This window comes from Condylura cristata, unplaced genomic scaffold (assembly GCF_000260355.1).
Source record: "Condylura cristata isolate star-nosed mole 26May11 unplaced genomic scaffold, ConCri1.0 scaffold00009, whole genome shotgun sequence".
Classification (NCBI taxonomy): domain Eukaryota; kingdom Metazoa; phylum Chordata; class Mammalia; order Eulipotyphla; family Talpidae; genus Condylura; species Condylura cristata.
This window is the reverse complement of record NW_004567110.1, coordinates 1,073,468-1,074,329: the sequence shown is the minus strand read 5'-3', so window position 1 is coordinate 1,074,329 and position 862 is coordinate 1,073,468. Positions and strand designations below refer to the sequence as shown.

The window sequence follows — 862 nt, the reverse complement described above, 5'->3', positions numbered from 1 at the left end:
ACCCCACGCAGAGGCGGTTCGTGATCCTGGCGCTGCAGCTGCTCCTGGCCTGCTCCCTGGACTCGCGCGAGGTGGTGCTGGAGCTCATGGCCTACTTCCTGTGCTCGCCGGCCTCCTGCCGGTGCGTCCTGCCCGTGCGTCGGTGCCCAGCCCCCCCAGCCAGCCAGGGAGGCCCCGCTGAGACGCCCGCACGTGTCTCAGGTGGGAGCTCAAGCAGCTGCTGGACGGGCTGGGTCTCAAGGACCCACAGGGTTTGCTGTTCAAGGACATGATGAGCTGGGTGCAGGCCCACAACATCCGCTCCAAGGCCACACTGCGCAGGTACTGCGCCCAGAAGCTGGAGACCATGGCCCGGCAGCTGAAGGTCCAGGTGGGCATAGCTGGGGCCCCAGGCCTGGCCAAGCCCAGGGTAGCCCGCCTGGCCCTGCACCCCATCTCCTCCCCGCCTTCTCTGGGACCCTCCTGTGCCTGCCCGCCATGGGGTCTGCAGCGGGGCGCAGCCTTGCAGCGCGGCCCGCTGGTGCGCCAAGGGCAGCCGCCGCCGACCTCCCCTGTGCCGCCCGCCCACAGGTGGAGCTGCTGGCCTCCTCCGCAGCCGCGTTGGCGGACATGCTGCCCAGGGCCTCCCGGCCCTTGGCGCTTCCCTGTCCCCCGGAGGAGACCCTGTCGCGGGTGTCAGTGGTCTCCAGCACACCCTCTGGGAGCCCCTCAGTCATCTGGATGTCCCCGACTGCGGGCTCCCCGGGAGACCTGGATTTGGCCACCGCGGAGCGCCTGGCCCTGCAGCTGCTCCCCGGGCCCGGGCCCTGGCCGACCCACCGCAGGCTGTCCGATGCCCTGCTGCCCTTCGCCTCCTCGCCCG

At 71.6% G+C, this 862-nt stretch overlaps 1 protein-coding gene across 1 annotated transcript in view; it reads left to right on the top strand.

Moving 5' to 3' along the window:
- LOC101618433 (WD repeat-containing protein KIAA1875-like) overlaps positions 1-862 on the top strand; it is a 5,104-nt gene that overhangs the window by 3,190 nt on the left and 1,052 nt on the right. The window contains exons 9-11 of the mRNA XM_012722867.1: positions 12-121; positions 202-370; positions 571-857. Of these exons, the coding sequence (XP_012578321.1) occupies positions 12-121; positions 202-370; positions 571-857 (566 nt within the window). The remainder of the gene's footprint in view (positions 1-11; positions 122-201; positions 371-570; positions 858-862) is intronic.